This window comes from Phyllobates terribilis, unplaced genomic scaffold, assembly GCF_046119375.1.
Source record: "Phyllobates terribilis strain yellow unplaced genomic scaffold, ASM4611937v1 Scaffold_8__6_contigs__length_399053987, whole genome shotgun sequence".
Taxonomy (NCBI): Eukaryota; Metazoa; Chordata; class Amphibia; order Anura; family Dendrobatidae; genus Phyllobates; species Phyllobates terribilis.
Window position 1 is genome coordinate 276781367 of NW_027362768.1, and position 14484 is coordinate 276795850.

The 14484-nt window shown below is 40.2% G+C and overlaps 1 protein-coding gene across 1 annotated transcript in view; it reads left to right on the forward strand.

Moving 5' to 3' along the window:
• The window catches only part of GCAT (glycine C-acetyltransferase), a 45465-nt gene that overhangs the window by 12650 nt on the left and 18331 nt on the right, over positions 1-14484 (forward strand). Inside the window, exons 2-4 of the mRNA XM_073642714.1 lie at positions 8493-8623; positions 10065-10166; positions 11098-11244. Of these exons, the coding sequence (XP_073498815.1) occupies positions 8493-8623; positions 10065-10166; positions 11098-11244 (380 nt within the window). The remainder of the gene's footprint in view (positions 1-8492; positions 8624-10064; positions 10167-11097; positions 11245-14484) is intronic.

A 14484-nucleotide genomic window follows, 5' to 3' on the forward strand; every position in this document is an offset into this window, starting at 1 on the left:
TCAGTCCTGTCAGATCAGTCCGGTCAGTCCAGTCCGGTCCCGTCCTTTCAGTCCGGTCCGTTCAGTCCAGTCAAAAAATCTAAAAATAAAATGGCCCGTCAGACTTATATCGCAGAGGAGGTGTATGCCCTGCTGTGTTCTGACACTGATGACAGCGCAATCTCAGATGGAGATATGGATTTTGAGGGCTTTAGTAGCGGCGACACTGAGAGCCCAGAAATGAGCAGTGATTCTGTTCCATCCTCAAGCCCAAGGACCAGTACAGCAATAGGGGCAAATAGCGCTACTGGAGAAACGTCTCCAAATCAGGGAACACTGCCCAGTACAAGCGCTGTCCCTGCTACTAGTGAATTGGCGCACGCCAGTGTACAAGGGGCTTTGCCACATGATCTAGCATTTCCCAGATGGGAGGCTTCGGATTCGGCTGCTCCATTCAGCCCTGATTTCAACGCCACTCCTGGTATAAATGTGGAGGTGGAAGATTTTGGACCAATTCATTTTTTTAATTTGTTTTTTACAGACAGCTTGCTAGAGCATATTGTCGTGCAAACAAATTTATACGCGTCCCAATTCATAAGCCAGAATCCCCGATCTTACTATGCTAGGGCAAATTTATGGACACCAACTAATGTCCCGGAAATAAAAAATTTTTTAGGACTTACATTTGCCATGGGGCTTGTTAAAAAACCGAGCATTCGATCCTACTGGTCCAACCACCCTGTTCAAGCCACCCCTATGTTTTCAGTCATTCTGCCTAGGACCCGTTATGAAATGCTCATGCGGTTTTGGCATTTTAACGACAATAGTCAATGCCAATGCCTGCCCAGAAATGCCCCAGAACATGACAGGTTATATAAAATTAGACCCATCATTGAAAATTTGTCAGAAAAATTCTTAAGCCTCTACACCCCAACACAAAATATTTCTATAGACGAGTCCCTTGTAAAATTCAAAGGAAGACTGCACCTCAAGCAATTTATCCCATCTAAAAGGGCAAGGTTTGGAATAAAGCTCTATAAAATGTGCGAAAGTTCAACCGGATACACATCCGCTTTTCGCATATATGAGGGGAAAGATAGCCAACTAAACCCACCAGGATGCCCTACTTATCTGGGGACATCTGGAAAAATTGTTTGGGAGCTGATAAGTCCATTTTTTCAAAAAGGCTACAATCTATATGTGGACAATTATTACACCAGCATACCCCTATTTAAAAGTCTGGTTGAACACAACATCGGGGCTTGTGGGACCATCCGTAAAAACCGTCAGGGGTTTCCACAACCATTGGTCAACCAAAAGTTTCAAAAGGGGCAGTCAGGGGCTGTACGCAACGGAGAGCTGCTTGCCCTGAAATATAGGGATAAGAGGGATATTTTTGTCCTCAGCTCGATCCACACAGATGCCACAAGGGCCACTGTAGAACTAGGATCCACCACTCCGAAGCAAAAACCTGTGTCAGTCATTGACTACAACAAACACATGGGGGGTGTGGACCTTGCAGACCAGGTTCTACAGCCATACCAGGTATCAAGAAAGTCCTATACCTGGTATAAAAAGTTGGTTATTTATTTGTTTCAGGTGGCCACATACAATTCTTTTGTGTTGTACAAAAAAGCAGGAAATTCAGATCCTTTTCTTGATTATCAAGAAAAGGTAATTGAAAATCTTGTCTTTCAAAGTGTTAGCCCCGCTCATCCATTAGAATCTGAGGATGTGAAAAGACTCACTGAGCGACATTTTATTGCACTTATTCCAGCAACGGAAACAAGAAGGAACCCCCAGAAAAGATGTCGTGTATGTACTAAGAGAGGAGTGAGGCATGATACCCGCTACTATTGCCCACAATGCCCATCATTGCCAGCCTTATGCGTCACTGACTGCTTTAAAATCTTCCACACAGAACCACGTTTTTAAACTGTAAAAATGTATCCCAATTTGTAATTCAAACATTTGGTTCATTTAGTGAATGACACATTCGAGTAGAGCTCACTTAATTTCCAGGGGGGGTTCTCCAGAATCTAAACCTTCCATTGCGTGCTTGTTTCTGGAAATCATCCATTGAGTTAAAATGGTCACTAAACCCATAGATGAATTCCCAGAGGGGTTTCATTTCCAAAATGGGGTCACTTCAGGGGGGATTCTTTAGCTCTGGTACTCTGAAAAGTGCCAGAACAGCATAATCCCTCCTGAAGTGACCCCATTATAGAAATGACACCTCTGTGGGAATTCATCTATGGGTTTAGTGACCATTTACCTATCTACTTATTTTCCCACCACTAGATTAATTTATACAGAGGAGTAGATTGTAAAATTCGGTCACTTGTTGTGGGTTTCCTCTGTTTAGGTACCTCAGGGGCTCTCCAAATGCAACATGGCGTCCGCTATCCATTCCAGTCAAATTTCCATTCCAAAAGTCAAATGGCGCTCCTTACCTTCCAAGCCATGCCGTGCGCCCAAACAGTGGCTTTGCACCACATATGGGGTATCAGCGTGCTCAGGAGAAATTGCACAACACATTTTGGGGTCCATTTTTTCTGGCTGCCCTTGTGAAAATTAAAAATTTGAGGCTAAAGTAGCAGTTTTGTGAAAAAAAGTTAAATGTTCATTGTTTTCTTCCACATTCCAAAAATTCCTGTGAAGCACCTGAAGGGTTAATAAACTTCTTGAATGTGGTTTTGAGCACCTTGAGGGGTGCAGTTTTTAGAATGGTATCACTTTTGGGTATTTTCTGTCATAAAGGCTCCTCAAAGTCACTTCAAATAAGATGTGGTCCCTAAAAAAAAATGTTTTTGTAAATTTTGTTGTAAAAATGAGAAATCGCTGGTCAACTTTTAACCCTTATAGCTTCCTAACAAAAAAAAATTTTGGTTCCAAAATTGTGCTGATGTGAAGTAGACATGTGGGAAATGTTATTTATTAACTATTTTGTGTGACATATCTCTCTGATTAAAGGGCATGAAAATTCAAAGTTTAAAAATTGCAAAATTTTCAAAATTTTCGCCAAATTTCCAATTTTTTCACAATCAAACGCAAGTGATATCAAAGAAATTTTACCACTATCATGAAGTACAATATGTCACAAGAAAACAATCTCAGAATCAGGGAGATCCGTTGAAGCGTTCCAGAGTAATTACCTCATAAAGTGACAGTGGTCAGAATTGAAAAAATTGGCCCGGTCACGAAGGCAAAAACAGGCTCTGGCGCGAAGTGGTTAAAGGGAATCTGTCAGCAGGTTCTTGTTATGTAATCTGAGAGCAGCACGATGTAGAAGCAGGGACCCTGATTCCAGCGATGTCCCGTACTGAGCTGTGAGTTGTGGTTTCAATACTATCAGTGTTTTATCAACAGGAGATTATCACTAGTGGCCTAGTTGTCTCATGCCATGTAGTCATCCTGCTTTGTGTAAGGACCAGGGGGCACTAACTACATGTGGAAGAAGGGCGATTCTGACAGCTAGCTAGGAAAGGGTTCTTTACAGTTAGAGCAGTCAGGCTGTAGCATACCCGACCACAGGAGGTAGTAATAGCGGATACTAGAACAGCATTTAAAAAAGGGCTGAATGCTTTTTTTCAAAACAAATGGCATTTTGTGTTCTAAATAATATAGCGGTAGATAAGGTATAACTGGCGGAGAAAGTGAACTTCATAGGTTGAAAAAAAAAGATAGAACTATATGTAACTAACAATTTTCAAACTTTTCATATTGAATGCCCTTAAACCATATAGTCATGCTGCAAAAATTTTTGACGTTGGCATCATTTTTCAAACGTCCTTTTATTTTGTTTGAAAAGTTTAGAAGCAAATTTTTTTATTTTTTTTTTTAAGGATATTTACAAAACTTATTTTTGTTCAAGAAAATAATGAAAATGTTAATTTTTTTTTTTTTCATAAAATGTTGCTTAAGCTACAAATTTTTAATTGTCACAAGGGGTAGTAGGAGAAATTAGACTATACAATTTGTTGTGCAGTTTCTCCTGCGTATTCCGATGTCCCATATGTGGCCATACACTGCTATTTGGGCGTACAGCAGGGCTCAAAGGAAGGAGCGCCATTTAGCTTTTGGAAAGTCTTTGAATAGATTATGGGCACCATTTCTAGAGCCCGTGAGGTTCCGGAACAGTAGAAAAAACAAAAAAGTTACTCCATTTAGAAAATCACACCCTGCAATGAATTAATGGTTGTAGTGACTATTTTAGCCCCACAGCTTTATTCCAGAAAACATCATGTGTTTTGATATTGCTGTAAGGAGATGGACAAATGGGAGATTTCCACAGTTAAAGCCCAACATGGTGTCTGCAAGCAAGTGGTGCCACCTACTGGTCAAAGATTGCAGGACAAGAGAAAGTGGAAAGAATTGCATCAGCAGGAACTCTCTAGTGAAGAACATGGTTCCAGAGGGGAAGAGTTTAGAGGAGACACCAGGTCAGGTGATCGCTGTCGCAGTTAGTAATTATAAAAGGCCAATGAGGGCAGTGAAGGGAGGAGTTGATGCCTGAACCCGTAGCACGACGGACGAGTGATGTAGTTGGCTTGTAGCCGCCATTACGAGTGACTAGACCCGAGTGATCGAGACTGGAGCTAAGGTGATGGAGTGAAAAATCAAGTGATCTGGACCAGAGCCATGAGAAGCGAGCAGACTGTGCGAGAAGGACATTCTTGTTATCCGTGATGTGAGGGGTAGAAGTACGGTACACTGGAGACCGGGTCTGTGCTTCAGGGGACGGAGGTGGCCAGTGCAACTTGGGTTATAAGTGACTCACCAAGAAGGGACTTGTAGCACTATAGACTCCTATTAGGGCCTGGACAGCGCGTATCATTACTACCAGAGTGACAGGGTAATGACGAGGCGGGTACACAAATGACTGTGGCGCACTATAGGACCGAGTACTAGAACAGAGAGGCTTTCATCTATTGTACCTGTTTAGTGCCTTGTATGATGGGGGTTTAATTGTTAGAACTGTTACCACTCCTTCTATCCGCAGGAGCAACTTGCGTGTAAATTGTAAAACATTTTATTGCACTCTAATAATCTGCTAACCTTGCTTAATTTTGTATCTGAATCATTCAAATTGCTGTGTTAGAGTAATAAATATAATCTTTAGTTAAGTTACCGCTGTGTCCTCATCTTCTGCGTTGTTGTATCCCAAGCTCCTGTTTACATTGTAGATTAAAAATTGCAAATATGCCAGCATATCTCCCATACAGTGTGCCCAGCTTCTGCTTCTGGAAACACCTTCCCTGTTATGCACCAATTATGTGTAAAAATGATTTTTTGTTTGTTTGTTTTTTATTACAAAACCTTTTTTCTGAGATTCTTTTTACTCTTCTATATAGTCCCACCATGAGACTTGAGCATGTTACTTTAATTGCTAGTCTAATGTTTCACACTAACACATGGACTGTTAGGTCCTACCAGAAACAGTATCTGACATGCTACAAGGCCATTACCTGGCCTCGGTTTTTGCACAATCAGGAAAAAAACAGCAATGAATGCAAATACTGATGCTTCATGTTTCGTTGCATGTACATATCGCAGATCTGTTTTACAGACGTATAAACACTGAAGTCAACCACTATATTTGCATAGTCAACACATATACAGTACAGACCAAAAGTTTGGACACACCTTCTCATTTAAAGATTTTTCTGTATTTTCATGACTATGAAAATTGTACACTGAAGGCATCAAAACTATGAATTAACACATGTGGAATTATATACTTAACAAAAAAGTGTGAAACAACTGAAAATATGTCTTATATTCTAGGTTCTTCAAAGTAGCCACCTTTTGCTTTGATGACTGCTTTGCACACTCTTGGCATTCTCTTGATGAGCTTCAAGAGGTAGTCACCAGAAATGGTCTTCCAACAATCTTGAAGGAGATCCCAGAGATGCTTAGCACTTGTTGGCCCTTTTGCCTTCACTCTGCGGTCCAGCTCACCCCAAACCATCTCGATTGGGTTCAGGTCTGGTGACTGTGGAGGCCAGGTCATCTGGCGTAGCACCGCATCACTCTCTCCTTCTTGGTCAAATAGCCCTTACACAGCCTGGAGGTGTGTTTGGGGTCATTGTCCTGTTGAAAAATAAATGATGGTCCAACTAAAAGCAAACCGGATGGAATAGCATGCCGCTGCAAGATGCTGTGGTAGCCATGCTGGTTCAGTATGCCTTCAATTTTGAATAAATCCACAACAGTGTCACCAGAAAAGCACCATCACACCTCCTCCATGCTTCACGGTTGGAACCAGGCATGTAGAGTCCATCCATTCACCTTTTTTGTGTCGCACAAAGACACAGTGGTTGGAACCAAAGATCTTAAATTTGGACTCATCAGACTAGAGCACAGATTTCCACTGGTCTAGTGTCCATTCCTTGTGTTCTTTAGCCCAAACAAGTCTCTTCTGCTTGTTGCCTGTCCTTAGCAGTGGTTTCCTAGCAGCTATTTTACCATGAAGGCCTGCAGCACAAAGTCTCCTCTTAACAGTTGTTGTAGAGATGTCTGCTGCTCGAACTCTGTGTGGCATTGACCTGGTCTCTAATCTGAGCTGCTGTTAACCTGCGATTTCTGAGGCTGGTGACTCGGATAAACTTATCCTCAGAAGCAGAGGTGACTCTTGGTCTTCCTTTCCCGGGGCGGTCCTCATGTGAGCCAGTTTCTTTGTAGCGCTTGATGGTTTTTGCAACTGTACTTGGGGACACTTTCAAAGTTTGCCCAATTTTTCGGACTGACTGACCTTCATTTCTTAAAGTAATGATGGCCACTCATTTTTCTTTACTTAGCTGCTTTTTTTCTTGCCATAATACAAATTCTAACAGTCTATTCAGTAGGACTATCAGCTGTGTATCCACCTGACTTGCGCACAACACAACTGATGGTCCCAACCCCATTTATAAGTCAAGAAATCCCACTTATTAAACCTGACAGGAAACACCTGTGAAGTGAAAACCATTTCCGGTGACTACCTCTTGAAGCTCATCAAGAGAATGCCAAGAGTGTGCAAAGCAGTCATCAAAGCAAAAGGTGGCTACTTTGTACAACCTAGAATATAAGACATATTTTCAGTTGTTTCACACTTTTTTGTTAAGTATATAATTCCACATGTGTTAATTCATAGTTTTGATGCCTTCAGTGTGAATGTACAATTTTCATAGTCATGAAAATACAGAAAAATCTTTAAATGAGAAGGTGTGTCCAAACTTTTGGTCTGTACTGTATACACATAACCATATGACATGCAGTACATACACGCATGAACACTGTGTGTATACATACACACATTTTCTATACATTTCCATAAATAATGTAGCTATTGGAGGGGGGGGGGGCTGACTTGTAGAGGCCAACCTGAAGTGGCTGCCATACTTAAAAGGGTTTTCCCACGAACAAAAGTTCATTTTAATAAATAGATCTTGGAATAATAATAAGTTCCATAATTGGATGTGTTTAACTAAATTGTTCCTGTGCTGAGATAATCTTATGAATGTGCCCCTGCTGTGTACTGTGTAATGGGTGTGTCTGACTGTACAGGAACATGGTCTGATCCTACCGCAGTTCCTGGGCATCCAATTGTGGAAATTATTATTATTATTATTATTATTCCAAGATCTATTGATTAAAATCAACTTTTGTTCATAGGAAAACCCCCTTTAACTGTATTGGCATGCTCAGCTGAAGTCTTTGGTAGAGCTATTCCCTGTTCTGTGGGCTGCAGGTCTCTTTAGGCCTGCAGAACGGCAGGGTGACACACTAGATGGACCCAGGGTGGAGTGACGTCATCTCGCCGGGTCTCGAACGTCCTGTTTGTGCCGTGGTGCAATGACATCACCAGATTGGCCTGCCTGTGCTTTTCCTCTGTCTGCCGGTTTATTTGCCAGTATCTGCGGTTAGATTAGTATATGAGGTTTTTATTTTAAATAATACTTGTGGTGGACATCATACAGCATGGGGACTACTGTGGCGGACATCATAGAGTGTGGGTGCATTATACTGTATATAGGGGACCTGACTGTCCATCATACTGGGTATTAGGAAGCTATACATGTGGGGGTGGACTCGGGGGACATAATTAAATGTTAATTGGGCACTTAAAAGGAATCTGTCAGTAGGATTAACCCTCCTAATCTTTTTATATGGGCATGTATGTAATAGGAAGCTGAATCAAACAATATCTTGATATCTGTAATCCGATATCAGAAAAATGTGGAGATTTTTTAGCAATAAGATATCTAAATGAGCTGTTCCAGGCTATGGGCTGGACACTGATGATGTTTTGCCCCGCCATCTGCCGTGCTGAATCCCTCTAATTCCCACACAAGTGTACACACTGTGGCACATGGGCTTTCTGTCATTGCTAGATTTCTGTCTAGTGGGTTGCTGGATACAGCAAGGCTGAGGAAAGAAATTCAAGGTAATAAGGCAAATCTATTATATATAATAATAGATTTTAAATTGTTAAAATTCTAAACTTTTTTTTTTTTTTTTTTTTTTTTTAGGCATCTTAAACTTTTGTGCCAATAACTATCTTGGTTTCTCCAGTCACCCTGAGGTCATTCATGCTGGACATGAGGCATTGCGTAGTTATGGCGCTGGGTTAAGCTCAGTTAGGTTTATCTGTGGCACCCAGGTGAGTGCACTGAATGAAAACATCCCTTTTTTTTTTTATTAGTAAGGTTCCTTTTACTTTGTTTCTTTGGTTTGACGGTGAGAGATGGGTTGGATATATTTAAGCTATTACAAAGGAAAGCGGCTCCTGACGAGTAACCAATCAAGTTACTGAATTCATTCTCCAAGAAATCTTTGAAATATTTTTATCTCTTGATAATTTTTCTCTTTTTATCCTTTAGTATTTTACAATCACTTTGATCTGGAGCTGTTTGCCAGACTTCAAAATTCCACTGCAGACTGATATTCATCCTCCACATTATTACATGAATACATTTTTTCTTTTAGGACATTGATAGATGTAGAAAAAAAAAATCTTCTCTAGTTCCGAGATTCAGTCACCTAAAAGGAGGAATTACCAGTGAACTGAGATGAAATACAATCCAAAGACACAGAATAACACCCCCACTTCCTTCATTGTACTGGATCCATCTTTAATCCGTGTATCATCTGTTTTTTTTCTCTCTCTAATGGATATATATATATATATATATATATATATATATATATATATATATATATATATATATATATATATATATATATATATATATATATATATAATATATGAGAGAGCGAGATATCTATATCTATATAGATAGATATAACCATTTTTCAAAGTTTCTATATCTAGGGGTAACATTTCTCCTTGCAGAGAGTGATGTGTTAAGCATGTTATGGTGAGGAGACTTTTAAAGCTGCAATGCTCCTCTGGGAAATATGCAAATTGTCTCTTCAGAGAGGTAGAGGACCAGAACTATAGTGCCACCTACAGGAAGTAGCAATCCTAAAAGTCCATAGTGACCCTTTAACGAGCCTTATCACATGACTTAGGATATAAGCCAATACCAGAAACTCAATTTGCAGACACTGTGTTTTGGGGTACTGCCCCTCATCAGTGCAAAGTTTCTATCAATTCTGTGAAAAACAGGGACACTTGGATGATGCATCGTTTTTTTTTTTTATTTTTTACTCATTCACTTGAATGGGAAAATTTGGGCCCCAGAGCAGATAAAAAAACTGACATGTCTCAATTTTTTTCTGACCATCAGACCTCAAACCTGAACCCAAAAATGTACAATAATGTATGTCTAAAAAAAAGAAAAAAAAAAAAAAGAAGAAAGAGAGCCCCCATTCACACATCCATATTTCACATATTTGTTCTATTTGTGGTCTTCTCTCATAAAACAGGTACCGATTATAGTCTATTCATGCAGATGGACATTTTATTGTCCGCAAAAATAGCCAAATCCTGTCGCAGTTTGGTCTTATTCACAGACCAAACACACACATGTATTTGAATGGGTCTGTGGTGTAAAGCACAGGGCGCAGATGTGTGATAAAATCCAAGGCTGTGTGAACTCTGCCTTAATTATCTTATATGTGTCGCTTTCATTCACCAGACCATACACAAAAACCTTGAGGAGAAGATTGCACGATTCCACCAAAGAGAAGATGCCATCTTATACATAAGCTGTTTTGATGCCAATGCTGGCCTATTTGAGGTGAGTTATTGCAGTAAGAATCTGGTTTTCACCATATGCTTCCCAGTGGAGCTTACACTCTAATGCCCCTAACACAACAGGACCAATCTTAGCTAAAATGAGTTGCAGTAATCATTCATTAAGTTTTGTTTTAGAGAAAAAAAAAAAAAAATGGAATGTCTGGAATCAGCTAACTCTATACACTGACTACAGGTATGTGATCACTGTCGTTATTCTGTATCTTCATCTGCCAGAATTTACTGCTGATGGTTTCTGTAATTTAATCTTTATTTGCAAAAAGCAGGAACATTTTAATTGCTCTTTGGTTTTGTTCACATAATGCTCTGCTGATTCTTTTGGGTGGACAAACTGCAGCTTACAGTACCAACAAAGTGGCTAAGATTTGACCAAATCTCATCTATGTGCAGAAATTGACCTGCAGTTTGTTTTAAAATCAACTTATTCTGTGGATTTTTACAGCTGATTAAATATAAGGCAAATATGCAGCAAATTATGTGACAAAATTTCAATGCAAAGGTTACCTTGGAATCCTTATAGACGGTCATGGACCCGCACCAAAATCCATGGCAGATTGCTTCAGAACAATTTACACTTCTTGTTGACGTAGTGTTAATGATGTTTTATTAGAAAAGTCACAGAATATGTAATAAATGCCTGACTGTTGGGGGGTCTCTATCTCTATGACCCACACGATCACTAGAATGGCCAAATTCAAATGTAACAGTGGTCTTGTATGCATCCTGCTGCTTCATGCGATATGTATGGTGCTGATGGAGGTAGTAGAGCGTCGTACCTCTTCCATTTCTGAATATTCAAGTTCCTGGTCAAGCTTTTTTTAAACTTTTGGTTGTGTTGAAATAAGGATATTATTGGTTATGCGGCTTCTGCACATGCAAGTTGTATATTTTTTTTTCCCCCTCTTCTTCTCTAGGCCATGCTGACCCCTGAAGATGCAGTGCTATCAGATGAGCTGAACCATGCCTCCATCATCGATGGCATCCGCCTTTGCAAAGCCAATAAGTACCGGTATAAACACATGGACTTGGAGGATCTAGAGGCCAAACTGAAAGAAGCGCAGGTAGCCAACCCTGTAGTGATTTCTGGCCACTTGATTAGTCCATGGCTGTAGCAGTGTGCCACATACTGTCATTAGTAAAGTTTTTGCTAATTTTGCCATCCTTGAACACTATAATGCTGTGATGGTTCCACTGTTTCCCTACAGTCACTTACTCTTACAGAGAAACTGCTGTTTTACCTGTGAGACTGGTCAGTACGTTGGTCTGAGTGGTCTTACAACTAAAACAGTTGTTTCTCTGCAAGAATAAGTGATTGGGCAGGGAAACAGTAGAAAGACCACAGCGGCACAGGACTGCGTGTGAACACGGCCAAAACAAGCAGCGATCATGCCGTCAGTGAGAATTTGATTGTTGTTGGTAGAATCTTTTATGATGGCCTAAAAATTTTTCATCTTCTAGTCATTACCAGACAAAGTACATACAACCCCTGGCAAAAATTATGGAATCACCGGGCTCTGAGGATATTCAATCAGTTGTTTAATGTTGTTGAAAAAAAGCAGATCGCAGACATGGCACAAAACTAAAGTCATTTCAAATGGCAACTTTAGGGCTTTAATGAACACTAAAAGAAATCAAGATTAAAAATGTGGTGCTCAGTAAGGGTAATTTTTGCAGACCGAACAGAGGGAAAAAATTATGGAATCATGAAAAACAAACACACAAAAGAACACTCCAATACATCACTAGTATTTTGTTGCACCACCTCTGGCTTTAATAACAGCTTGCAGTCTCTGAGGCATGGGCTTAATGAGTGATAAACAGTACTCTTCATCTATCTGGCTCCAACTTTCTCTGATTGCTGTTGCCAGATCAGCTTTGCAGGTTGGAGCCTTGTCATGGACCATTTTCTTCAACTTCCACCAAAGATTTTCAATTTGATTGAGATCCGGACTATTTGCAGGCCATGACATTGACCTTATGTGTCTTCTTTCAAGGAATATTTTCACAGTTTTTGCTCTATGGCAGGATGCATTATCAACTTGAAAAATGATGTCATCATCCCAAAACATCCTTTCAATTGATGGGATAAGAAAACTGTCCAAAATATCATTGTAAACTTGGGCATTTATTGAAGATGTAATGACAGCCATCTCCCCAGTGCCTTTACCTGACATGCAGCCCCATATCATCAATGACTGGAAATTTGCATGTTCTCTTCATGCAGTCATCTTTAAAAATCTCATTGGAACGGCACCAAACAAAAGTTCCAGCATAATCACCTTGCCCAATGCAGATTCACGATTCATCACTGAATATGACTTTCATCCAGTCATCCACAGTCCACGATTGCTTTTCCTTAGCCCATTGTAACCTTGTTTTTTTCTGTTTAGGTGTTAATGATGGTTTATGTTTAGCTTTTCTGTATGTAAATCCCATTTCCTTACAGTTTAGTCACAGACATTGACTCCAGTTTCCTCCCATTCGTTCCTCGTTTGTTTTGTTGTGCATTTCCTGTTTGAGACATATTGCTTTAAGTTTCTGGTCTTGACGCTTTGATGTGTTCATTGGTCTACCAGTATGTTTGCCTTTAACAACCTTCCCATGTTGCTTGTATTTGGTCCAGATTTTAGACACAGCTGACTGTGGACAACCAACATCTTTTGCAACATTGCGTGATGATTTACCTTCTTTTAAGAGTTTGATAATCCTCTCCTTTGTTTCAATTGACATCTCTCATGTTTGAGCCATGATTCATGTCAGTCCACTTGGTGCAACAGCTCTCCAAGGTGTGATCACTCCTTTTTAGATGCAGACTAACGAGCAAATCTAATTTGATGCAGGTGTTAGTTTTGGAAATGAAAATTTACAGGGTGATTCCATAATTTTTTTCCTCAGAATTGAGTGATTCCATAATTTTTTTCCCTCTGCTTGGTCTGAAAAAAATTACCCTTACTGAGTACCACATTTTTAATCTTGATTTCTTTTAGGGTTTCTAAACCACTTTACAGCCTGTGCCGTATTAGTACGCACAGGCTGTAATCCCCCGGTTCAGTGAGGGCTCCAGCGGTGAGCCCGGACTGAACCGGGCACATGTCAGCTGATTATTACAGCTAACATGTGCCCGCAACAGCCGCGGATGGAATCGTGATCCACCCGCGGCTGTTAACATGTTAAATGCCGCTGTCAATCTCTGACAGCGGCATTTAACAGCGCCGCGCCGGAAGCGCGTCACTTACCCCGCCCATCGGTGACCCCGTCACGTGATCGCGGGTCACCGATGGGTGGACATGATAACCCTGGGTCTGCAGCAGACTCCAGTGGTTGTCATGAGCTGGTCGCTATGAACGCCACCTAGTGGTCGGCGCTCATAGCACAGGACCATTTCTGCTACATACAGGTGATCTGCTGATCATCTGTATGTAGCAGAGGCGATCAGACAAGTGCTGCTTCTAGTCTCCTATGGAGACTATAGAAGCAAGCAAAAAGTTTAAAAAATATAAAAGTTTAAATCACCCCCCTTTTGCCCCATTCAAAATAAAATAATGAAAAAAAACCCACATACACATATTTCGTATCGCCGCGTTCAGAATCGCCCGATCTTTTCAATATAAAAAAAGAATTAATCTGATTTGGTAAATAGCGTAATGAGGAAAAAATTCTAAACGCCAGAATTACGTTTTTGCTTGCCGCAACATTGCAATAAAATGCAATAACGGGCGATCAAAACATCGGATCTACCCCAAAATGGTATCAATAAAAACTTCAGCTCGGTGCGCAGATCCCCAAAAATGGAGACGCTATGGGTCTTGGAAAATGGCGTTTTTTTTTTTTTTACCAAACTTTGGAATTTTCTTCACCACTTAAATAAAAAATAACCTATACATGTTTGGTATCTACGAATTCGTAATGACCTGGAGAATAATAATGGCAGATCAGTTTTAGCATTCAGTGAATGTGGTTAAAAAAAAACAACAAATATCTGTGGTATTGCACTTTTTTTGCAATTTCACCGCACTTGGAATTTTTTTTCCGTACACGATATGGTAAAACTAGCAATGGCATTGAAAAGTACAACTCGTCCCGCAAAAAATAAGCCCTCATATGGCCATATTGACCAAAAAATAAAAACGCTATGGCTCTGGGAACAAGGGGAGCAAAAAATGCAAAAAACGGAAAATCCCAGGGTTGCGAAGGGGTTAAAGTCCTAAAGTTGCCATTTGAAATGACTTTAGTTTTGTGCCATGTCTGTGATCTGCTTTTTTTTCAACAACATTAAACAACTGAGTGAACATCCTCTGAGC